Raw genomic sequence first — 23,927 nt, forward strand, 5'->3', positions numbered from 1 at the left:
ATTTAGACAGTACTTACAATTTGAGGCAGCTTAATTAAAATTTACCGTCATACGCCACTTGAATGATCTTGAATGTACTTGAATAACTTGCGTATTTTTTACATCACATTGAGCTGGCGGGCTGCAAAGTTTAACACGATATTTTTTACATCAAACGCCTCTCAAACTGCTCAAGGCTACTAAATCGACGAAAAAAGGCCGTTTAATACTCACCAAGAATTATTTCGGTCAAGCTGATTATCCTCTGCGTAGTTATTCGATAAAACGCTGTAGAGCGTCTGCTCTCGCAGGCTATAGAAAGCCGGGTCAAAAATACTTCCACACATTTGTTTTGGGCCGCGCGCGCTGTTCAAATCGCTCTGAATCATTCACAAGCTCGTATTACATACAGAAAAGGAAACAGATCTGTTTTGTCTCTTCAGTGATGTGCTTGACAACGGAACAAGCAACAAAAACAATAGAAAAAAGTTAACAATTACCTTTTGCTATATTTACATCAAGTTATAGTCAATTATTAAATTATCTTTTTGCCGCGCGTCGTTTTCTTCTGTTTATTAAAGCCAGCAGAAAGATTTTGGTTGATTTTTCCTGACCAGGTAAACAAAATTCTTCACCAGGGAGAAATAAAATTGACCAGGGATTTTTCAGATATTCACCACGGAACAGGGAGGTCAAATTTCCACCAGGGAGGGCAAAATAACCCACCAGGTCGGGTTTCACCAGGTCTGTTACAGAGGGGTGTATAAGGTAGCCTAAGCATGTCTTTATTCCTTGTGTTATAGCTATGAATGTCCCTGTTAGCTAGTAACTCCATAGAGTGATCCATAAGTCCATTTATACACTTATAAACATATATACAGCGATGATAAAATCTACGTTGTTCTAGGTTAAGCCATTTTAAAGCTACGAGGGCATCAGAAGCTGACGAATAAAGTGGTCTGTCCAGGATGATTTTCGCGGCTTTGTTTTGTAAAACCTGTAGGTCATTCATAAGCTCCACATTGTTCTTGTCGCCCCACACAAGATCAGCATAATCAAAAATTGGTAAAACAAGGCTGTTGTAGAAAAGTAGGCGAGCGGTGAAAGGTAGCAAATGTTTGATCCTACGTAAAAGACCAAGTCGCTGATTTACTTTAGAAATTATATACTCTACATGATCAGACCATGTGAAGTCTGAGGCCAGCTTAATCCCTAAATATTTAAACGTACTAACACTATCTAATTTACAATCAAAAATAGATAGAGACGTAAAAGGATAAAAACGAAAAACTTTGAGAAAAAATTCTGCTTGAATGCTTTGACTTTGAAATGATTTCGCAGCGCGGGACAGTTAAACAATGGCGGCCTTCTTTTACTAAATTTTGTGACGTGCGTAAAAGGATAAAAACGAAAAACTTTGAGGAAAAAATTCTGCTTGAATGCTTTGACTTTGAAATGATTTCGCAGCGCGGGACAGTTAAACAATGGCGGCCTTCTTTTACTAAATTTTGTGACGCGCATAGAAGCATAAAAGCGCAAAACTTAGAGAAAGAATTCTGCTTGAATGCTTTGACTTTGAAATGATTTCGCAGCGCGGGACAGTTAAACAATTGCGGCCTTCTTTTACTAGATTTTGTAACGCGCGTAGAAGCAAGAAAAAAAAAACTTTGAGAAAAAAATCTGCTTGAATGCTTTGACTTTTTACTGTTGCCGTGAACCCGCGGAAATAAGCCATGATGTTGGTAATGCTCCAGAAGCCTCTGAAACCGGGACTTGCTAATGCCATAGAAATTGAGAAACATTTCTTTGCACATAGTTTGTGAGTGATAAAGGAAACTAAAAGTTGGATTTCGTTTCCTTTTTTCCCCGATCACTTCAGGACCTGCAGCCGCCGAGAAAGCCTGGATGTTCGCCAGTACAATCAAGTCCTCTCAAAAGACTGAGATATTCGATACAGTTTAAGTTTAATTCAAAGTTTTGATTCAAAATGCAGATTAGAAGAACAATTCGATTTTATGTAATCAGTGTTATTGTATTACGACTGTTTTGCGATAATATTATTCGGAGCAGTTCGAAAGAGGAGTTTTGCTATTTTGTTATGAATGAAGCCGTTTAAACTTTTTTCATCCGCGCGGCCGTTCGACATCATCCGTGTGAAGAAAATTTACATCCGTGTAGCCGTTCGACTTCATCCGTGTGAAGAAAATTTACATCCGTGCAGCCGTTCGACTTCATCCGTGCGAAAAAAAATTACATCCGTGTAGCCGTTTAACTTCATCCGTGTAACAAAAATTTACATCCGTGTAGCCGTTCGACTTCATCCGTGCGAAAAAAAATTACATCCGTGTAGCCGTTTAACTTCATCCGTGTAACAAAAATTTACATCCGTGTAGCCGTTCGACTTCATCCGTGCGAAAAAAAATTACATCCGTGTAGCCGTTTAACTTCATCCGTGTAACAAAAATTTACATCCGTGTAGCCGTTCGACTTCATCCGTGTAACAAAAATTTACATCCGTGTAGCCGTTCTCGGTATCCGTGTAGAACGGCTCATCGAGCCGTTTCTCATCCGTTCGCTTGCCGCGCGTTTCTCCGAACACACGGATTCCGTAAGGAACGTTTTCGCGTGAGAGGTCACATTTTAGTCGTAAACATGTACTCGCATTTTGTTTGTTGTGATTTAAAAATTACGCAGCAGAGTTAAGAAATTTGAGTTTACTTTGCATTTACATTTTTTCTTCAATGTTTATCATGACTACAAACCAGGATACGTCTTTGTCCGATTATGTTGTTTTTGGCGGCTGCTATTTCGATTTTATTGTTGTTGTCAGGAATATTTCTTCATCATTTGCCGAGTTTAAACACGTTTTGTTTTAATTTTTGCGCCTGCAAACTATATTGATTTATTTAGATAGTAAAGTTTTAATAATTATGTTGGACATTCTTTGCTTTTTAGAAAAATCTTACCTATCGCTCATCTGAATTCAAAGCTGTGGAATCAACTGGTTCCAATTCGCGGCAGTTGCGGGGCCGTACGCTTGGAGGCCGTACGGCTTTTTTCCGGCCTGCTAGAGCGAGGCGTCCGTACGGGCATACGATAAAACTCGGAGGTTCAGGAGTTAATTACTACACCCACAAAAGCCGATCAGAAACTAAAAAAATGAAATTTTCATTATCTTTCCTTAAAATTACTTATACACATGCAGAGGAGTGTTGAAGCTCTCCGTGTGAAAAACGTATGTACGTCTGTTAAACACTACCCTACTGGTCAGGGCTGTTTTTTATTCTTTCCTTCCCCTCAGGTCTTCCACCTACTCTGGCCCTACTCTCCCCAACACGCATTCCACTTCTCAATAGATCTCAAGTGAAAAAAATAGGGCTCGACCCAGGCCGCAGGTTTAACTAAAAACCACCAAGCGAATTATGAACCGAACTCACTCCAGTTCGCATTGCTGAAATACACTGGGCGTGATCCAATCGAACAAAAAGTCCAGTTTGAGTTTTCAAAGTTATCTAACATCGAATGGAACTGTATTTTCCAATTGGCTGAACAAGGCACTTGTTTGTTAAAAAGATAATTTTATTAAGTTCTGTTACAGCAGATCATAAAAAAAAACTAAATTTACCCGTTTATTACTATTTTGAGCCAGGTTTTCCAAGATAGGAATGAACGTTTATTCGTTTGTCTCATGATAGAATCGCTTTGAGATGTCAAGTGTTTTTGTCAGAGAAAGTGTTCCAGACCTTGGAAGTCGTGGTCAACCGATTTCCCTGAAACTTACTGCAGTAGTTGGCCTTGATGAGATATTCCAAAAGCCATTTGGGTTTGGTTTTCTGACTTTTACTTTCAAAGTTCCAGGGGTGGTCCCATATTGAGCCTTTAAATCATGAAAAATCCTGTTTTTGAAGGAGTAAGTTTGCACTTGTATAAAATAAAACACACAAACCTTTTGAATAAATACTTGTAGGCTGTGATTCTACTATAAATGCTCTTTCATTTCACGTATGCCGATTTGGCACAGAGGGTTCTAACAGTGTGAGGCATGGCACGAAATTTGGCCATTTTTTTTATTAGAAAACCACTACCCAAAATTGCCAAAATTTAGATGTTCATATTTTTTAACTGCCTAACTACCAAAAAAAGTACACTTATATCAGGAGTTATCCCAATGCATATAGAACAAAATTCAGTTGAGAAAAATTTGGGCCGTGTAAGTTTTTAGTTCTTTAATGACCCATTTTGAAACACACCCTGACCTAATTTGCATAGCCATTAAAATATTCTCTTTACTGCAGATTACACTTCTATAGGGTATAAAGGTACAGTCAATAACCCTTGAAAGAAATGGGAATTTTTTAAGTTTTTCCTCATAATCAGTCATTAAAAAAAAACATCTGTGTTTTTTCTCAGGTTTTTATAACTTGCAGAATTACTCTGTTGCCATTTTCTTAATGTGAGAAAACTATTATTTTTAGACCGACTACAATTTGAAAGTAATTGGAAAATGACTGAAAAAACCCGTGGCTGATTGCTTGAGCAAGAGGAGTGTACGTAAACGGCAGTGTCTGCCTGAAACATGCATGAACTTTTACTTTGTTCTCCACAGAGGCCTCTTCTTTATTTTTTTGCAAGGGATAGGAAATGGGGAGAGGTGAAAAGTTAGCGCGAACTAAGGAGTGAAAAACAAAAGCGCTCGGGGGACACTGGGAAAGAAGGAAGGATAAATCGAGTCGTTCCACTCGCTCCCCCTCCCCCCCCCCCCCTTTTTATTTTTCATGTTTTTCACCTTTCCCCCTCCACTGAAGGTGTCTCATTTTGATTCGAGTGATGATTATAATATAATGATGATCTAACAATAGTAGTTAGACCATCCCGCTCAACCCACGCAACAAGCCGGTGCGATTTATACGTAGAAATTAATGGAAAATTAAAAACGTAACTGAACGCTTTATATCTTAGCTACATCATTCAAGTTTGTTTGATAATTTTTTTGCCTAAAAGCTAGGCTCCACGTTTCATAAAGTTGTCTGGCATTTATAAAATTTACCATCGGATTCCCATAAGACACTGTAATTTGTGACGGCGTTGCATATCCTTCCAGATGGCGGTCAAAACCGTGACCGGCCTGAAGATCTATTATTCTCGTGTTGACACGACACGAGCATGGGACAAAGAAAAATTCTGAGTCCCCGACGGGAATCGAACCCATGGCCTCCCAGATACTGGTTGGGCGCTCTAACCAACTGAGCTACGAGAGACTAGTTGTGAGCTGGGCCATTTTACTAGGTTGATAAGTGACACGCGTCCTGCATACTGCTAGGATCAGCAATTATTGTATCAAGTATTCAACATGACACGAGCATGGGACAAATAAAAAAAACACGATATGTCCCATGCTCGTGCCATGTTGAATGCTTCATCTTCATTATTTATTACCGAGCTTAAATCTTACCATCTTTATTATTTACTACAAATAACTTGATTAATTCGACATTGCTGATCCTAGCAGTATGCAGGACGCGTGTCAACCTAGTAAAATGGCCCAGCTCACAATGAGTCTCTCGTAGCTCAGTTGGATAGAGTGCCCAACAAGTATCTGGGAGGCCATGGGTTCGATTCCCTTCGGGGACTCAGAAGTTTTCTTTGTCCCATGCTCGTGTCATGTTGAATACCTTCATCTTCATTGTAACGTGCTCATCAAGTTGAACAGTTCTAGCAGAGAAACTACGCCGTAGCCGTTGGGTACGCAGCATGACAATGGTTGAAGGTTAATTCCGTTTAAGGTAAGAAGTCGTCTGGAAGAAAAGGTTGCAGTAGTTTCCTAAATCTAACCTGAGTTGTCGATTTTCTGTTGTAATTCACCAGTCAGGTCACTCTGACTTCTAAGCTGAAAGAAATGGTGAGCGCACCATTCACATGCATATATACGAATGTGGCTATTCCCTTCAACTGCAACCAGGACTGGTTTTCGGTCTTGTGCATCATTGAAGAGTCCTGACAACATTTTGATGTCGATTGATGGCTCTTATTCTACACCATATACTATATGCATGCTGTCACTTGTTTCCCATCATTATATGAGCATTATTCATTTCAAATCAGTACTGCTTTTTGCGAATTTAAAACTGTCCCTAAAATCCGACGTTTAGCTAGTTTCACTAGTTCTTCTGGCCAATTGTTAATTTTCTTAGCTTGGTGAGGCACACCATTATGATCATTATGATAATTACGTCAGTTTTAAACTCGGAAAATCCCTAAAAATAGGTCCGCACTGCGTACATGTGTCTAGTGCTGAGCTTCATTGAGCTTTGTGCATTATTGTATTGCTCAGTCGTGGTAGCGCATTACTTAGGATTTTGTTGGCATAGACTAGAGGTGTGGAGAAAGGGTCAAAATATTAAGTTTCAACAGTGTAGCAAAGAAATACGGGTAGAAATAATATACAGTTGCAAGGTGATCTAGGAAGGTTATCTGGAGTAGACGTAGCATAACTTTTTGTAGCAACCTAAGTAAAGCATGTGATCTGATTAGATGATTTAAGGTAGCATCTAATATTTAAACAATATAGTGTTTCTGTGGGCGAACTATCGGTTAATAGTTGCCCTGCGGAAATTAATTTAATTTCCAAGGGGCAACTATCAGACAGATAGTTCCGAGACCAAAACACTTTATTGTCTTTATTGTTCACCACTAAATTTTCTTCCGTGTGCCCACACAAAAACGAGCATCGTGAATTATTTTTACTTTTGAGGATAAAAAACCCAATTGAAAGCCAAAATTTAACAAACGAAACAAAACCAGACGAAAAACCCACTAAATGCAGTGAATTTGGTTCGTTTTTTTTTTGTCTGCAGGCAGCTTGTTTACAAAAAAAAAGTCACGGGCGGGCACTATCGATCCGGGCATTTTTCACGGGAGGGCTATATAAAAGTTTACTTTAGCCTTTTCGGGCAGGAAATGGAAATATTCCCATGGATAAACATCCATTTATTTTTACTTACGTTCACATTTTGGTGTGGGGTTATCCCATTCTCCTGTGTCCAAGCATTTAAGTATAGCTGATCCCACTAGCTTGTAAACATCACCAATGCACCAATACTTAATATACTTCCCGGCTTGCATGCCGTCTACTCGTCTGTTTCCATAAGTGATTTCTCCCGGGTCCTTGCACATGATTTCTTAAAACGAATGAAACAAGAAAGTAAACACAGCCTTAATAATAAATTTCGCTTTACCTTACTCGCAGTCCTCGGGTTTTTGGTCGTCCCCAAAACACTCTGAAATATGCTTATTCTCTCACACGACTGATATATTACGTGATAGTAAATGATTGTATGTGGTTCTAGTTAATCTACAATTTGATTAACGTCTTTTACAGTCAGGTTAAAGCCGTGTCATTGTTTCCACGGTCCCTACACTCGTTGTTGCCTAGTTTTTTGCATTTGCGACAACAAAAACGCCAGTTATGCGTGCTTGTTACGGTATTGTCGAAGTTCTTCGCAGTATTGCGGCATTTGCGGATTGTCTATATGTTAGTACGGAGTTCAGCACACCCCATCCCCCACCCAAATGCCCCGCCCATCAAGTATCCGGCTTAACTTTCAGCAATACTCACTGCATCTTGCCTTCTTTCCGTCCCATTTTCCTATTGCTCTGCACGTTCGTTTGGCTGAGCCACGCAGTTTGTATGGACTGTTACATGTGTACGTCACAACGCTGTTAAACGAACGACCATTGCTGACGGTTTGACGAGAATTTTTAGCTTTAGGTGGGTCTTCACACCGTACACCTGTAAACATCCAATCAAATATGATCAGCCTTGCATTGTATGAAATCAAATTATAAATAAATAAATAAAAAATGCCTGTGCGCATGTTTGAAAAAAAAAAGGTCCCATGCACATGTTAAAAAAAGACAAGTGGCTTCTCATTAGGGGTGTCCGTTTTCGAGATATATCAAATGCTACGCGCTTTTGATTATTCACATCAGTTTTGGAACACAATTTAATTTGGCGGGTGCCACAGTCACGCGAATATGACAGACATTCTCGGCTTGTCACGAAGTCTTTCCATCTGATTGCGTGACAAGCCAAAACGACCTTCGTGTGCACAAATTTTAGTCACAGTTCACCTCAAAAAAGCATGGTCATTGTATTCAACATAATTTACTTTTATTTAAGAAATAGAAAACATGTTCCATGTTTCTATCGAGTTATAGAAACACGAGTGGAAGTTTGGGAGAACGAGAAATGCTGTGGGAACACGAGTCGATAGACGAGTGTTTCCACAGCTTTTTCGAGTTCTCCCAAAGTTCCACGAGTGTTTCTATAACTCGATAGAAACACGGAAAACATCTTTTCTATTTCTTTTAGAAAACAGCACAAAGAAAATAACGCACATCAAAGTAATATTTAGCGCTTTATTTAACATCAAAACGTAGATTCTCTTCACCTCGCGGTTTTACGTCATGAACATAATCAACCAATCATAGTAAAGGAGTCGATGAAAAGAAATAAATCAACTGTTCAACATTTGCCTGAAGGTTAAAATTCACCGTTTGGTGCCAAACAAACATAGAAAACAGGCCCCAAAGTTAACGTAATTATGAGAAATAACTAAGCCGATGGTTTAACTAAAGTCAAGCACTGGAAGGAGTCAAGAATTGTGGTTTTATTTCGCTTCATCGACCTAACCGAATGGTTTGACGAGCAACGCTGCCGATTGAGCGACTCGAACCTTGGAGGTGAAAGTGCATTATTTTTCTGTGAAAAGAAGTTTGCCTCGGCATTCTCGACGAATATCTTGTCCTGTTGAGGAGCTGTGAATAGTTCTGAAGTGCTAGCTGCAAAGCCTAGAATGGAGTGAAGTTGCGCCAATTCATATACTTCTTTGAAAGGACAGCCGCTTCGATAATTTCTTTCACAGACTATTTTTGAATGTGTAGCGGGCTCTGTAAACATCTTACTCGCTTGTTTTCAAGTGTGCAAATATCTGTTTAGTCTTAACATGGTTTCTTGTCAGCTGTGGCATTAAAATTAAGCACAATTCTTAGTTGTTATTTTTGCATTGCTTATTTCAGCGCCGTGAATATTGATTGCCGTGTCTACGACAACTGTCAGTGTCTCCATCGAGTTATAGAAACACAATTTTTAACCAATCAGCGCACGTACTTACTTTGTGCTATTTTCTAATGTTTATTATTAGCTTTCCTGTATCGTCTGTATTAAGAGTTTCCGTCTCCGAAGATACGTCACTAACGTCAAAGTCATAACAGTTATTGCAGTTTTGCTTGGATAACTAAAATGGTATATGTTAGTTGACGGAAAAGATAGTGCAATATTTTACTGAATATATACGACCTTCGTATGAAACTAGTAAATATTTGTCTGCGTTCATTTCGGAGATTGGTACAAAAAAAATCGCGTACAAGGCTGTTTGATTCAGATACGTGTATTCAAACAGCAGTTTTTTCATAGTGTAAGATGAAATAACTCCGCTTTTTAGGGGTAATTCCTTTTTACAATTAACAACATACTTACTGTTTCTAACGCAACTCATCCCACAGTCCTCATCACATAAACATTTCTCGTTTGACCGGCAATTTCTGTCAGACCGGCAAGATTTCTTACAGTACCGAAAAGCTTCCATATTCGTTCTTCGGCAGTCATTTATAGGATCTAAGGAGAAAATACGTCGTCATTTCTAAAAGTAAGTAATGGAAATAAGCTATGATAAGCTACAAGCCCGAGGGGGGGGGGGGGGGAGACTCGCATATGAAAGTGACGGGGTTTGCTCGTCGTCTCGCTTAGGGGTGTAAATTTCGGATCTTTGGTCTCGATTAGGGTGTTCCGGGAAAAACGTCAATATTTTTAGTCATAATGGTCTCGTTTAGTGTTACACACGAAGAAATATGCAAATATAAATTCTATTCCTAGTTTTTTGGTATCTTTTAGGGGTCAAGAAAAGCTTGAGCCACACCCAGATTGGACTCTTTTAGCGGTTCTTTCCAAAATTTCCGACGAGCATCGATTGTTCAATTTTCTCATTTTCTCTTGCGTTTGTGTATTTTAATATATTATAGTTTGACGTTTAAAAAACTGGATCACTGCATTCGTAATTATTAAATTTATTATATAGCCGCGAGTGTTTTACTGAAAATAGACCACACGAAACTGTATCCGGGACTGTATACGTAGTGGCGTATTTTCCATATCCTTACTAGTGAGGATATCGATGACGTCATTCCCGCCTTTGCACGGTTGTTTGTGCAAAGCTGCCAAACGCCGGTTGGAAATGGCGAGCTATCGATTCATGAAGTTCACTGAAGTCAAAATAAAACCTTTTACTGAGGAGCAGGAAAATGCTAACACGAAGAAGAAAACTTAATGTTCTCAAAACAAATATTAGCCCGAGAAGCGAAGCTTCGAGGGCTAATATGCTAGTTTTAAGAACATCAAATTTCCAAGGGGCAACTATCAGACCAATAGTTCCGAGACAGAAACACTCTATTGTCCTTATTGTTTACCACTAAATTTTCTTCCGCGCGCACATACAAAAACAAGCATCGTGAATTTTTTTCGTTTTTCAGGATAAAAACCTCAATTGAAAGCCGAAATTTAACGAAAGAAACAAGACCAGACGAGAAACCCACTAAATGCAGTGTATTTGGTTGTTTTTTTTTTGTCTGCAGGCACGCTTGTTTACAAAAAAAGGCACGGGTGCGCTCGGGAGCGCACTATTTTAACAATAGAGTGTTTCTGTCGAGGAACTATCGGCTGATAGTTGCCCCGCGGAAATTTAATGTTCTTAAAACAAATATTAGCCCGAGAAGCGAAGCTTCGAGGGCAAATATGCTAGTTTTAAGAATATCAAATTTCCAAGGGGCAACTATCAGACGGATAGTTCCGAGACAGAAACACTCTATTGTCTTTATTGTTCATCACTAAATTTTCTTCCGCGCGCACATACATAAACAAGCATCGTGAAATATTTTTACTTTTGAGGATAAAAAACTCAATTGAAAGCCGAAATTTAACAAACGAAACAAAACCAGACAAGAAACCCACTAAATGCAGTGAATTTGGTTGGTTTTTTTTTGTCTGCAGGCGGCCTGTTTACAAAAAACAGTCACGGGCGGGCACTATCGATCCGGGCATTTTTCACGGGAGGGCACTATGGGCTGATAGTGCCCTCCGGCGGACGGGCACTATCGCGTCACGTGTTCAATTTAAACCAATCAGAATCGGAGAAAATTTAGTGGTGAACTATAAGGGCTGATAGTGCCCTTCGGCGCGCGGGCACTATCGCGTCACGTGATCAATTTAAACCAATCGGAATCGAAGTAAATTTAGTGGTGAACTCTAATTAAGTGTTTCTGTCGAGGAACTATCGGCTGATAGTTGCCCCGCGGAAATTTGATGTTCTTAAAACAAATATTATCCCGAGAAGGGAAGCTTCGAGGGCAAATATGTGTTAATTAAAAGCTAAATAAACATATCCCAAAGTTTCAAAGTTAGCAGACATTGCATCGCAGAGATATTGCAATTTGAAAAAATGCTTTTTTAAGGCCTTCGTAATCGTAGAGTGCTCGGAAAAATTGTCGGAAACAAAAACTTGTGACGTCATAATTGGTGTTTTTAAGGACGACCGCAGACCGATTCCGCAGATCGAACGTTAGAATTTAAATAAATGTGTTTAGTGACAGTTATTTGTTCTGTTCGGCCGTTTTTCAGTTGATTGATTGTTGGCTGTTGTTCAGAGGCGCGCGTATTTAATTAAGCTCAAAAATAGCTTAAAGTTTTGTTTGCTGTCGTTTTGCATAATCATGTGAGATATAGGTAGAATGCACGCTGGAATGAAAACAAATCAGGAATCTGTATTGTTTTTCTCATTAGCATTTAACGCTAATGAGCAGAATTATCTGTACGTGCGTTAACTATGCACGTGCGTTTTGAATCTTGGTCCAATAACAACGTAAAATGACGAAATTCTGCGTATTTTGGACAACGTCAGCCACGACGGGTAATATTTGGTTTTTCTATTTGGGTTTAACGCTCCCTTTGAATATTCAGCGGGAGCTAGTTCTTAAAGCAATAAATAAGCAGAATACGTCCGGAAAGTTGCGAGATTCTCAAGTAAAATATAAATGCATTTTCCACCAGACGTTGTCGTTGACGTTGCCGTCGGTGCGGTCTGTGGAATCGGTCTGCGGTCGCCTTCAAAAACACCAATTATGACGTCAAAAACTCGTTTCATTCCTTCCATTTCAGTGCGCAGTCATTCAAAAACGTTTTCGTGAAGCCTTCGGAAATCTTCGTATTTTCTGCTGTTATTCACTCTTTAAGGCTCGGAATCTTTTTTCTTAATTTTATTCAATAATGGATAGTTTTAGCGTTTGGTTGGATAAAATTTCTGTTCATTTGACCTTTAATCGCGACGTTTCGACTGCAATACTGCTAGTCTTCATCAGTTCGATTGTTTAGAAAATCTTTCTTCGTTCATACGAAAACTCACAACAAGACCAACAGCCAACAACGAACCCACGCAGGAATTAAATCTACTGCGGTTTTAACCTAGAAGTGTATCAGAGGTTCTTCGCCGCTTCCTACAAAAACATGGCGTTCGCACCGTTTTTAAATCTGACACAACTCTTCGATCTCACTTAGTGCGACCGAAAGACGCCTAAGAACTAGGCAGACAAGACAATGTTATCTACAAAATTCCATGTGAATGCGGCAAAGTATACAAGAGGGAAAACAGGAAGAGCGATGCAAGACAGGATATCTAAAATAACACAACGGAGACATACAGCTTGCTCATACACAAACCTCCGCAGTTTCGGAGCACGCAAACGAAACGGGGCATCTTCCTTTATGGAATAAAGTCAAGTTTATCGATCGTAACCCTCGCCGATACACACGCAGGGTCAAAGAGGCTATCCAAATAAGACTCCATTCAAATAACATCAATAGAGACAGCGAAATTGAAATTCAGCGATTTTGTATAGCGCCAATATCCTAAAAGTTCAAAAGCGCTTTATAGAAGTAACGTTAAAAATTTTAAAAACACTTAATATAAAAATAGTAAAAAAGTTACAAATATGCTCAAAATCTTAAGGTCGCGGGGGATACCTACTGCATGAATAAATTCATGAAGGGAAATTTTGCTTGACCTGCATCTTTTGAAACGCTTATTTCTCAGCTGTTATGGGTGCGATTAAGCTCAAATTTTACAGAGACATAAAGAAATGATAAAAGATTGTGAATGTAATCTTTTATTTGGTAGATTGCATTTAACGGCGATGTAATAGCCTCGTTAGTGCCAAATTGGGAAAAACATGATTTTGTGGCAGAGTTTGCGGAACGAGTAGGAAACAGCACACTGTGATCTTGTCAAAAACTAATCAGTCAATACCTCTAGAGTGTCATAACAGAAGCGGATTTTTTAATTTAAAGTTTGCCAGCAAGTTATGGCGGTTTAAGTGTGCAAACTTGAATTTAATGTCTTCTACCTCTTTCTAAAAGCGCTCTTTTAAAATTCTGCTTCTGTTATGACACACTGCAGTATTCATAGTTTACCTATCTGCAGAGGCAAGTCATGAAGTTCTGTATCCGCGCTGTATTCTCTGCCACAAAATTGTCGGAAAAGTCCAAACTTTGAGATTTCCGAAGGTGTCCCGACCTAAATACGATCATTTTGCCAAGGAGAGCTGTAATTATGGTAATTATATTCCACGCTTTTATTGTGAGAACAATGCGTTTTTAAAAAGGACACGATTGTTTATGCCGAATATTTTTGTGATTACACTGAGTTGCAGAAATATTCAAATTTAAATGAAAATAAGCTCAAAGACTTCCTACAATATATATGAACGTATATCGCTAAGTGTTGTTTTATATTGGTTTAAATATCAAAGAAACGGGTTGTTGTTTTTTTTTTTACAAATCACGCGCACGCCCATATTTTTGTCCAGTCATAAATATCTCGAAAGGTTGTCGATGTCAGTCGTTGTACTTCGTGCATACGCTTTAAATAAATGCATAATGATGAGCCTAAGGTGTCCCCCGCGACCTTAAGACTAATAAAAAAAATTGCTAAAAAGTTATAAAAATGCTTTTTTTAAAAAAAGGAAAGTTTTAAGTTTATGTTTAAAAAGGGACACTGAGGAGCTGTTATTGTTATGTCAGAAGGCAGAGTATTCCAGAGTGTAGGAGCTGCTACGGAGAAAGATCTTGCGCTATATGTTTTTAAATTGAAATGTGGAATTGAAAGGTCTTTAGAAGATGAACGAAGCTGACGAGGTGGAGTGTATGGAGTAAGAAGATCGCGAACGTATGAAGGTGCCAGATCGTTTAGAGCCTTGTATGTGATGAGTAGAATTTTAAAGATGATGCGATAATTAACAGGAAGCCAGTGAAGATTGAACAACAATGAAGACTAGCAGTATTGCAGTCGAAACGTCGCAATCAACATTTCAAAGCGATTTTATCGTGAGACAAAGGAATAAACGTTCATTTCTATCTTACACCACGATGAACAATATTCACATCTTTAATTAATGACAGTTTTCCAAGATGTTTGCCGAAAACGTAGGCATTTATTTTCCTGCGCTAAAAGAAAAACGAACACCGATGTGAAAATGAAAATATATCAAGGAAAAATATGCAACTTGCCCTGACGCCGCCATCATTTAGGCCTTCATTTTCGCAATTCCTGCCTGACAAGCAGCTGGACTGAGAAAGTAGGGTCTAGTGTCTAACGAAGTGGAAATGTCACAGAAAACAGAATATTTGCGGTATTTCTAAATTCTTCTGAGAAAAAAGGTAACCTTGAGATGTTGACTAAAACTTCCGCAACAAACTTGTCGACAATTTCTGTTGCATTCAACTCTGTATCGGGATTTTTAAACAAATTTTGTTCGAATGAATCGCGCCCAAAACCTTGAGCGAATCATGCCATACCTGTTTTTTTGAACTGCAGTTTGAAGCCTTTGAACGCAAATGTCAAATCTGAATAAAACCTGAGGAAGACCTGTGGTCCGCTAGAAATGATGGGATCAGGTAACACATCTCCACATAGCTTTGCCACTTGGTTGGCTGATTCTCTTGTTTCACCGTTATAAACCTCCAAATAGTCGTAGTCGCATTTTTGGCTTCCTTCCACCTAAAAACAATACCAGTCCAGTAAAAGATAGCAAACAAATTAAAGTAATCGACCGCCTTTTTTAACGATTAACCGTAGTCGTGCATGCATGTGTTAAGAATACAAGAGTTGATCAGTGAGGGAACTGGTGTTATTAATTAATTTCAGTCCCAACTACTGCCCTGCGAAATACGTGCGAGCCAAAACGGATAAACTGTGAAATTATCATTTTTATAGAAACATGGAATACGGAAAATTTACACGTACCCTTGAATTTTCTTTCGTTGTTAATTGCTTTTTAAGGTAAATTATAACATGCCGTTAGTTATAAGATTCGATATATAGTACAAGTTCTCAACACAGTCACACCAGAATGACGCTCCATCAAGTTAGTTTTTATTTGATGAAATTAGAAGATAAAAGGTTGGATATCAGTTTTAGACAGTGAATATATGTCTTGACTTCAAGCTATTGCGGTCCGAGAAATTTGAAGGGGGGTGGGGACGTCAACGACCGCTGTGGCACGTAGCCCGGGCCATGGCCTAACAACACTAGGGAGCTCTGGATCAGCTGTTGAATTGCAGGCTGGCTGGAGGGCTTGGTAAAGTCAGCTTTTTTATGGTTTTAGCAAAGACTTTGCTTTCAAATGTGGCCAGGACTGGTTTCAGCTTTGTTTTTTTTTTTGGCAGCCAAGCCCAGCAGCCTTGAGGCCTCTGATAGGTTACCTGTGACCGGGGATAGGAAGGCTTTCTAGCAATGCCCCTGGACTCTCTCAGACCCAAAGGGGGGAGGGCAGTGGGAGGCTAAGAAGTTGCTAGTATCTGGAAGTTCCCAAGTCATCTTTTCTAAATCAGGACATATAATTATTACTATTTATTACTGCCTTTGTTTCATGGAATGAAAACAATGAGCAGCGCTACGAGCTACTACGCGAAAATATTTCATATTAAGGTTTGGTTACATAGCTACGCAACCTTTGTCAGGGGCCGGATGGCACGCTGAAAACACGATTAAGCAAATCTTGTATGAGCATGAATTTTGAACTTTTCTTCCAGTTTATGAGTCCACTTATCTCAAACTCAACAAAACATAAACAATAAAAACACTTTTGTAATATAGCAAGATCCATACCTAAGAAAGCTTGGTAAACTCTATCGAGCTGAGAAATTTTGGTTCTGACGTCCACCCACCCGCCCTGTGCAGTGTTTACTTGTGAGTTGAATGAAACGTGAGTAAAGCTAGCGAGACAGAATTTTTTTCCGAATTTTTCTTGCCGTGAGCCGATTTTCTTTGGCCGTTATTTTTTTTAGTCGTAAGCTGATATTGTTTTGCTGATTGACCTGAGTTAATTCCGACTTTCAACCGTCATTTTCTCACAAAAACAAAAAGCATTTCATACAGTGTATGTCAGTGAAGTTCTCTGAAGTGTTAAGCGAATACAAAACAGAAAAGCTTGAAAAACTTATTTTATTTAATCAAACTCTGAAAATCAAGATTACTCGCGCGCGCTGTGAATACAAACAAATTGACTGTTACGATGGGAGCCGAGTGACAAACTCTCATAGATCGTCAATCCCGCTTTACGGACACTCTATCTGTGCAATTTCTATTTTCACTGTCACAATAAAGTGCTTGCACCCTGGTCGAATAATGACATATTTTAATTGATAACAATTTTATTTCTAAATAAAACAGTGGCAAAATAGCGATTGTTACTGTTTTCATGACTGCTTTATTCCTTTCAAGTGATTTGAAGAACAGTACTTTAGATATAGATTTAATCTGAGAGTATGATAAATGCCCATAAATACAGTTAAAAAAAATTCCCACAAAAATGATGGCCTTCGTATTTGTGTAGATAAAACATGTCTCCAATAATTCCAATAATTCCATGTCACCGCTGAGAGAGTCCTACTAGTAGTCATGTATCTCCCTCATACCTCAAACTCAAGAAATGTCAGTGTAATTCCAGGACCATCACCAACGACAATCTTCCATTCACAGTTGACTCCAAAGGGGTAGTGAGAAGGAAAACCCGGACTTTTGATCTCACCAGTGTCAGTTGTCAGATTTCCGCCACACATACTTAGAGCTTAAAACAAAAGAAAACATGCAAAAATAATCAAACAAAATAACCCAACGTCTGCTGTTTCGATAAAGCTGAACGTTGTCTGACCATTATGCTTCTCATTGAATGTTTTGTTGTAGTTTTTTGGCTACGTGCGCAAATGCAGCGTAGCTATGTTGCAGGAGAAAGCATAAGCCTAAGCTTTGCGTAACTTAAGAGGCTATATGTGAGAGAAAGTAACTTCTTTACCTCTGCATCTTGGAGGATTATAATTCCATTTGCCATCGTCGCATGTCAATCCATTTTTTCCTTCCAGGGCAAACTCTGCATCGCATTCGTACCTAACTGTTTTGTTGTGGCTATAATCGGTGCCAATCTTTCTTCCGTGAGCGATATCACCAGGAGATCTACAGGAAGCTAGTATTAAAAAGGAAAAGAAAGTAGTAAATAGGTATACAAAAAGTACTTGTTGCCCTCAATTCTTTGTTTTTGGTTAGCCGTACCTCAAAGAAGATTGGGTCTTTTTTTTTTTTTTTTTTTTTTTTTTGGGGGGGGGGGGGGCATACTCTTTGCTTCTGTATTTTATAACAACCTATGGTATGGCGTAGCAGCAAGAGCTCTCACCGCCCACTAATGTGACTAAAATTTATTGATTGATGTAGTTAACTAGTGTGATTTACGTAAACATTCGACCTCTGAGGAAGACCGCAATTATACTGCAATTAATACTTTATATTAAAATGATGATAATATGGGTTGAGTTTTGTTGTTGAGTCAATTCGATAGGGAATCAAGAAGCATTCATTGGATATGCCACTGAATTATTTGAAATGTTTTCGTCTTAAAATCAAAGGTGCTTTGTTAGCCCACTCGTGAATGAGAATACTAAATGTATTGGTGTAGAGCTATGAAATGATTCTGTCTTTTTGTGAGCGGCATGTTAGTAGAAGTTGTTTGAAGGGAGATATGATCACGTTGGTTCCTTGTGTTTACAGCGGACGCGGGTAATCCATTCATTTTTTACTCGTTTTTTACAATCTATTTTACAATTTTATACGACGTCTTTTTTTTCTTTCTCCTTTTTTATGAATGTATTAGAGATGCAAATCAAGTACTATACAGTATATTATTAAAAGGCAACAAAATTCGTCAGTTTGGCGAGCTTTTTGACGATAAATTATTTACGAATGATGACTATCGATTATCGTACAATACGCTTGGAACTATAAAACATTCAGAGACTGCTAAAATTGGACTTTATTCATACAAAATCAACCTTTTAATACCCAACGCAGTCGCAGTCCACAGTTCGTGCCTGCAAAATCTAAAAATGTCATGAAAACACGGAATATCACTAGTGCTTCAAAGATTTTCATATTTTCTCTAAGATTATTTCTTCTATTTGTCATGTGAAATTCTTAAGAGCTATAAATCGAGCCATTCGAATAGGTTTTATACATACAAGCCATTAAACTTTGAGCCTACGGTATCGGTCAGCTGGATAAGAACATTACAAAGAAATCTATATGCTAATTTTCAGCCCAAATGACACGCAAGTCGAAGTGGTCTAGCGGTTAGGCGTTTGGTCTTCAAAACCATAATTGATGTTAGGAGTCGCCGTTTCAAACCTCAGAGGGGTGAAACAAAAAGTTAAAAAAAAAACAAGGAAAATTAATTTATAATTTAAAGCATAAATTATTATTCATAAATTAACGTTAACAGCCCATAATTTAATGGATAAATTATTATTCATAAATTAAAGTTAACAGCCCATCGACCGACTGACCGAGTGAAAATTTGCATATCACTTTCCATAACCATACTCGTTTCATTACATTCACGAGTAAAAAGGATTATTCCGAGCAAGTCGTTAATGCAGGAGATAATAAAAAAATCTAAAAAGGATCGACTTGTAAAGTGTTTGTCGCTTAATGGGAACTTGATCGAACAAAACACATGGAGTCACAAGTGGAAACAAATGTTTGGCGACCTAACGCAAATACCCATTGTGTTTTACTGATTTATTTATTTGTATGATTTACAGCTGTTGATTTAAAAGGAACAGTTGTGCATGTTTATTCGCAGTGTAATTCTGTTTATATATTCATGTATTCTATTGAATGCAAAATATTACAATTTATTCAATCCAAGGTTTACATTAGCAGACATTAATTACATCTTACTAATATACCTCTGCACATTGGAACATCACTGGTCCATCGACCATTGTCGCATTCTTGCGTTTTAGCTCCCTCCATCGTGTAAGACGGGAGGCAGCGGTAAGTTATTTTTTCACCGTGTCTGATCATGTCACCTCTATTCCAACTTCCTTTAATGTAAAAACCGTGCGCGGGTCTTCCTGAAAATCTGCAACGGGCTAAAAGAATTTTTTGGGTAGTAAGTGAAGCTTTTACGTCCAAATGGCTCACATTTTTTTAGCTTAAAGTAAACATGAACTTCATGTGAGATTTACCTTCCGCTGCCGTGCACACGGGATGTTTTTATCTTACCGGTTAACTAGACAGCCCTTGCCTATAGTTACAACTGCAAGTTATCAAGGTTATACCACAAAGCTCCTCTTAGCCAACTCTTTCAATGTTTTAATGAGATTAAACAAGTTCATGTGAAGATGACGTCTTCTTAAGGAGGCTCGATGTAGTTTCTTTAGTCCTGGGGTGGTTGTTTTGAAAATAACCAAGAAATCAGCTTGTTTTTGTTGTTTGTTTCTTTTTATTATTATTGTTATTAGTTTGAAACATGGTGCAACAGAGCCCAAAACCGAAAAAATCCAATGAGCAACTGATGGGAACACATTTGTTTATTTTTCTTTAATGTATTAATCACGCCCCCTTTTAAAGTGCACGTAACCCCAATTTTTTTTCTCTTACGTAAAAAAACATGTTTTTCTGATTTGGTTAAATCCTCGATTTTCTATGCTCGGTTGAAGTCCAGCTCTGTTTGCTTCACGACCGCGTTCAAGGCGATCAGAGGAGGGCGAGTATTTAACGTCAAATCAATAATGACGCTCAATCAGTTTTCTTCTCTTAGGCTACTGCAGGATTAGGGAAGACAGAATCCAAAAAAATGCATGTTTTAAGTGGTCTGTTTCGATCTGAACACTGAATGGGTTTACCTTATACGGTACTTTGATACGGTTTATTTTCTAGCTCATTTGCTAAAACTGATTCATTCTTGTAATAATGATAGTGAAATTGCAATGGTAAACTGGGGAAATTCTTGTGTAATAAGCTTAATTTTGATCGATTTTGCTTACAAAACAAAGGCTAAATATGAATTGATTTGATTAAAAAATGACCCAACAGATAAGATTCTTTTTTATATACAGCAACATGATCGTCAGAGAAAAGGTACAGGAACTTGTGTTGAATATGAGTGCTCGATTATGGCAATGGTGAACTGGGGAAATTCTTCTGTAATAAGCTTAATTTTGATCGATTTTGCTTACAATACAAAGGCTAAATATTAATTGATTTGATTAAAAAATATACAGCAACATGATCGTCAGAGAAAAGGTACAGGCACTTGACTTTTTGTTGAATATGAATGCTCAATGAACGAACTGACGCTATTATAGCAATGCTTAACTGGGGAAATTCTTGTGTAATAAGCTTTATTTGATCGATATTGATTATAATACAAAGGCTAAATAAATATGATTTGATTAGAAAATGACCTCATAGATAAGATTCTGTGCGACTTAGGGCAGTTTTAAGTGGTGCAAGTGTTAAAAAATTATACATTCGCCAGCTAAAATATGCAAAACCTGATTTGAGGTTCGTTCATTCAAAAGAGCCCCCTGCAGAGATCTTTACAGTTTTAGCAACTAGGATATCTGTGTAAACTAACTGCGTAGTTTCTGGTCTGTAACCAGTGTATTTTTGGAGAAATTCAAAGAAACATCTTACCGATCAACCAATATGACCAAAAACGTACTTAGTTGATTGATAAGTCGTTGTTAATATAATGTAAAAACGCCTGGTAAAGCCTTAACTATAAAAAATATTCTTCAAATTCTTAAAAAGATAACAGTTTCTCGTCCTTGTGAAACGTTTGTCGAGTTTGCAGTATTAGCTCATTAAATGAACTTTTAGCATCATTTGCTTTTTTGTTGAAAACTTTGTGTTAATTTATGCTTTGTTTTTATAAACATGATAAAATAGTCAAATTCAATATTACGTTGTATGATGTCATTTGACATCGTTTGACACCATGCTGAACAGATAGTAAACTTATCTTATATAACTGGCTCTGGGCTATCAAATTAACTCGAATTAGCCCGGAGGATGGCTGGATCTATCCGCTTTAATAGCGTACTTTTTTCCTTAGGAAAATGCTAACAAACTTTGTGATTTATCTGATAGATATTTGGAGAAATGAGTATGACATGTCTTTATTTTTCGAATTCGATGTTGCCATGATAACCATACTTTGACATGTTAAGTCAGTTTTGGAAATTTTTTGACAAAATGGGAAAATCAATCGTTTCCAAAATTTAAGTCCCATTTTTACGTCAATAAAATACCCACCCTTGCAGGTAGGAAGGCTTGTATTCCATGACCCATTGTCGCAATAACGAACATTGGAGCCAACCAAAGTGTACGTCAGATTACAAGCGTACTCTATATTGCTACCATGTTTTAGGCTTGCACCTCTGCTTAAGTGCTGATTTGGTGTGTATCCATTGCCGGGGTTACCATCGATAATACATCGACCTATAAAATACAAACATATTACGCTTTTCGAACAGTTTTACTCCCAAGGATGGCCAATTGAAATATTGAAATACTACAGAAAAAATGCAAAAACCCTAAAAAAAACGGGTGACCCTATTCGGCGGAATGGCGGGATGATGAATTGCCATTAGTTTAACGATTTGCTTGCGGTTAGCTTACGGCAATACCATACGTTACCCTAAGCAACAAATAAAAACAATGAACATGAAAACAATGAACTTATTGTGCCATATCTTTTATTTCACTCCAATTTTGTAAACGTGAAAATTTTGCACGTTTCAGTCCTGCAAGTAAATATATTGTTTCTGGTAACGTGGTACCTCACTCAAGAGAAGAACTCAGTTCACGTGGAGTTTCTACAAATTTATCGCAATCGATTGATAACTTCATAGACCGTTTAGTTCAGCACCTTCTGTTTTTTAACATTCTAACTAAAGAAGGTCTCTTAAGTGATCAAAACGTTTTTCTTTCAAATCTTTTTATTCAGCGTCACCTCCTGTCTTAGATAAGGTTTTGACAATACCTGATCAACCACAGTATTTTCAGTTGCATTTCCAAATAGCAATAACAGAAAGAAGTGGCCCATTACATCACAAATGGGGAGGGTAGATTGTTATTCTTCAAATAAATAGTCTAAATGTCGAGCAATGTTCTAATCTAAACAGTTATTTTTACTCAGTTTTATAACATGTACATTACCTTTGCATTCGGGTGCGTCACTACTCCACACTCCACCATTACACCGAATTGTTTCATTTCCCACTAAGTCATGATCTCTATTACAACTGAACATAACTGTTTTCCCATCCTGAAAGTTGCTGTGTAGGCGTTGGCCATTAGCTGGTACACCGGGATCTGGACACACGGCTGTGTTGACAAGAACATGATAAATAAAGAAATAGGAATTACAAAATAAACGCGGCAACAATAAATAAAAGTGCAAAACAAGCGAAATCATTTTTTCTTACGGGTTTTTTACTAATCGTATTTGTGAAATAAGGATTCGTTTTTGTAGTGATCTCGTGGTTGAAATTTTTCAAGCCGGGACAAGAGCCAATATTACCCTGGCCGGGGATATTGTACGCCATAGTACACCAGGGATCTCCTAAAACACGCTTTATTGATTCAGACGTTGTACAATTGTAATCGATACTCACCGATACAAACAGGCACGGAGCCATTCCAAGAACCATCGTTGCACTTTATTCGTTCACTGCCATTACGTTGATAATGCCGATCACATGCAAAGGTCACCGACGAGTTGTGCCTGAAGTTGTCTCCCTGTATTGTTCCATTTATTGGAGACCCTGGGTTGTTGCATGGTGCTAAAAGAAAACTTTAAATTTAATTATTTTTAAAAAGCACCTAGATTCCCTAATTTAATTTTGATTTTGATTTTTATAAAACTTATCCACAAGTTAAGGAGTTCTTGCCTATGGAGTGAAAAAATAAAGGTTTAGATGAAACTTTGCTTGCTTATAGGTAATAACATCGTTATATATATAAAGGGGTTTGACACTGACTTCGTAAAATAGTTAAAAGAAGAGGTTTTTTAATAATGAATTCATTTGAAACGCTAAAACCTCTTTATCGCTGAATACTTTCTCAATTATTTTCGAGGGTAAAACAAGGGGCTACAGGGGGCCACAATTTTTTTGGACAACTAACAAGGGAAAGTTATTGAAATTACCTCTGCATTTTGGGGGATCATAATTCCATTTTCCATTGTCACATGTCAATTGCTTCTCACCTTCAAGAGTATATTCTGCATCGCATTCATACCTAACTGTTTTGTTGTGGCTATAATCGGTACCAAGCTTTTTTCCATTAGCTATGCCACCAGGAGTTTGACAGGAAGCTTGTACTGGGGAATTATAAATGTTAGATGCAAATTAGCCCAAGTTCGATTTTCGGGTATAGCTCGCTTTCTTCTTATGATTATCTTTCAACTTATCATTATTATTTGATTCTGTTTTAAAATAATTT

The 23,927-nt window shown here is 38.0% G+C and overlaps 2 protein-coding genes across 2 annotated transcripts in view; both read right to left on the reverse strand.

Moving 5' to 3' along the window:
• LOC144633100 (uncharacterized) overlaps positions 1-23,927 on the reverse strand; it is a 57,251-nt gene that overhangs the window by 23,575 nt on the left and 9,749 nt on the right. Inside the window, exons 11-19 of the mRNA XM_078491894.1 lie at positions 23,632-23,805; positions 23,099-23,266; positions 22,641-22,808; positions 21,735-21,920; positions 19,379-19,564; positions 17,437-17,604; positions 9,518-9,655; positions 7,595-7,768; positions 6,981-7,157 (exon numbers count right to left, since the gene is read on the reverse strand). Coding sequence (XP_078348020.1) covers positions 6,981-7,157; positions 7,595-7,768; positions 9,518-9,655; positions 17,437-17,604; positions 19,379-19,564; positions 21,735-21,920; positions 22,641-22,808; positions 23,099-23,266; positions 23,632-23,805 — 1,539 coding nt within the window. The remainder of the gene's footprint in view (positions 1-6,980; positions 7,158-7,594; positions 7,769-9,517; positions 9,656-17,436; positions 17,605-19,378; positions 19,565-21,734; positions 21,921-22,640; positions 22,809-23,098; positions 23,267-23,631; positions 23,806-23,927) is intronic.
• On the reverse strand, positions 653-5,983 carry LOC144645791 (uncharacterized). Its single transcript, XM_078505366.1, has 2 exons — positions 5,812-5,983; positions 653-1,269 (listed from the first exon to the last, which is right to left on the reverse strand). The coding sequence occupies exons 1-2, from the start codon at positions 5,981-5,983 to the stop codon at positions 653-655; spliced, it is 789 nt and encodes a 262-aa protein (XP_078361492.1).

Source organism: Oculina patagonica, chromosome 1 (genome assembly GCF_052425735.1).
Source record: "Oculina patagonica isolate OP01 chromosome 1, crgOcupat, whole genome shotgun sequence".
NCBI classification, from domain to species: Eukaryota; Metazoa; Cnidaria; class Anthozoa; order Scleractinia; family Oculinidae; genus Oculina; species Oculina patagonica.

Excerpts from the sequence above, each read along its gene's own strand:
- LOC144645791 (XM_078505366.1), bottom strand. The coding sequence starts at position 5,983 with ATGTTGTCAGGACTCTTCAATGATGCACAAGACCGAAAACCAGTCCTG. Across the intron at positions 1,270-5,811 it reads ACAGAAAATCGACAACTCAG|TTTTTCGTTTTTATCCTTTT; the intron begins GTTAGATTTAGG and ends TTTTTCTCAAAG.